At 61.8% G+C, this 924-nt stretch overlaps 1 protein-coding gene across 1 annotated transcript; it reads right to left on the bottom strand.

The window, feature by feature from the left end:
- Positions 1-459: 459 nt before the first annotated feature.
- Positions 460-918, bottom strand: DLX3 (distal-less homeobox 3). The gene has a single exon (XM_031065195.1). The coding sequence runs from the start codon at positions 889-891 to the stop codon at positions 460-462; it is 432 nt and encodes a 143-aa protein (XP_030921055.1). The 5' UTR covers positions 892-918.
- Between the last annotated feature and the right edge of the window lie 6 nt (positions 919-924).

Below are 924 nucleotides of genomic sequence, written 5' to 3'. Positions count from 1 at the left end.
TGAGGCCCGAGAGCCGCCAGCAGCTCCCTGTCCCCAAGGCGGGGATACTCCAGAGGGGTAAAACTCCACGAAGATCGGGGGGTGTAAAGCCCACAAGGCCTGGGATTAAAACCCCACAAAGCCCGGGGTTTAAATCCCACAAAGCCAGGGGGGTAAAACCCCACAAAGTCAGGGGGTTGAAACCCCATAAAGCCCAGGGTTAAAGCCCCACAAAGTCAGGGGTGTAAAAGCCCACAAAGCTAGGGCGTTTAAACCCCACAAAGTTGGGGGGTAAAACCCCACAAAACCCGGGGGTAAAACCCCACGAAGTCAGGGGGGTAAAACCCACAGAGCCCGGGGGTGTAAAACCCCATAAAGCCAGGGGTGTAAAACCCCACAAAGTCAGGGGGGTAAAACCCCATAAAGCCAGGGGTGTAAAACCCCATAAAGCCCAGGGTTAAAACCCCATAAAGCCCAGGGTTAAAACCCCATAAAGCCCAGGGTTAAAGCCCCACCGAGGCCCCTCCGGAGCCCCGCGGGAGCAGCGGGGCGGGCACGGCCCCAGGCCCGCCGGGCCCTCTGTCTGTCCGTACCTGCCTCCTGCGCCGGGAGCTGCTGCTCCCTGAAGTGCCCGTACTGGCGGTACGAGGGGCTGTAGGAATACTCGGATTTGGGCGAGTAGGTGCCGGCGGCTCCGATGCCGTTGAGGTTGAACTGAGGGTAGGGGTAATGACCCACGGGCTGCCCGTACGGCTGGCCCGGGTAGTAGTCGTGCTGGCCCGTGTAGTAGCCCAGGTCGGTGACCGAGGACTCCGGCAGGGTGGGAGAGTCCTTGGAGGCTGCATGGCAGCTCAGCGAGCCCGAGAGGTCCGTCAGGATGCTGGAGAGCTTCTTATCGAAAGAGCCGCTCATGGCGGGCAGCGGGGAGGGGGCGGCTGCCGGCCC

This window comes from Geospiza fortis, unplaced genomic scaffold (assembly GCF_000277835.1).
Source record: "Geospiza fortis unplaced genomic scaffold, GeoFor_1.0 scaffold406, whole genome shotgun sequence".
NCBI lineage: Eukaryota > Metazoa > Chordata > Aves > Passeriformes > Thraupidae > Geospiza > Geospiza fortis.
The sequence above is the reverse complement of the archived record's forward strand: the minus strand, read 5'-3'. Positions and strand labels throughout refer to the sequence as shown.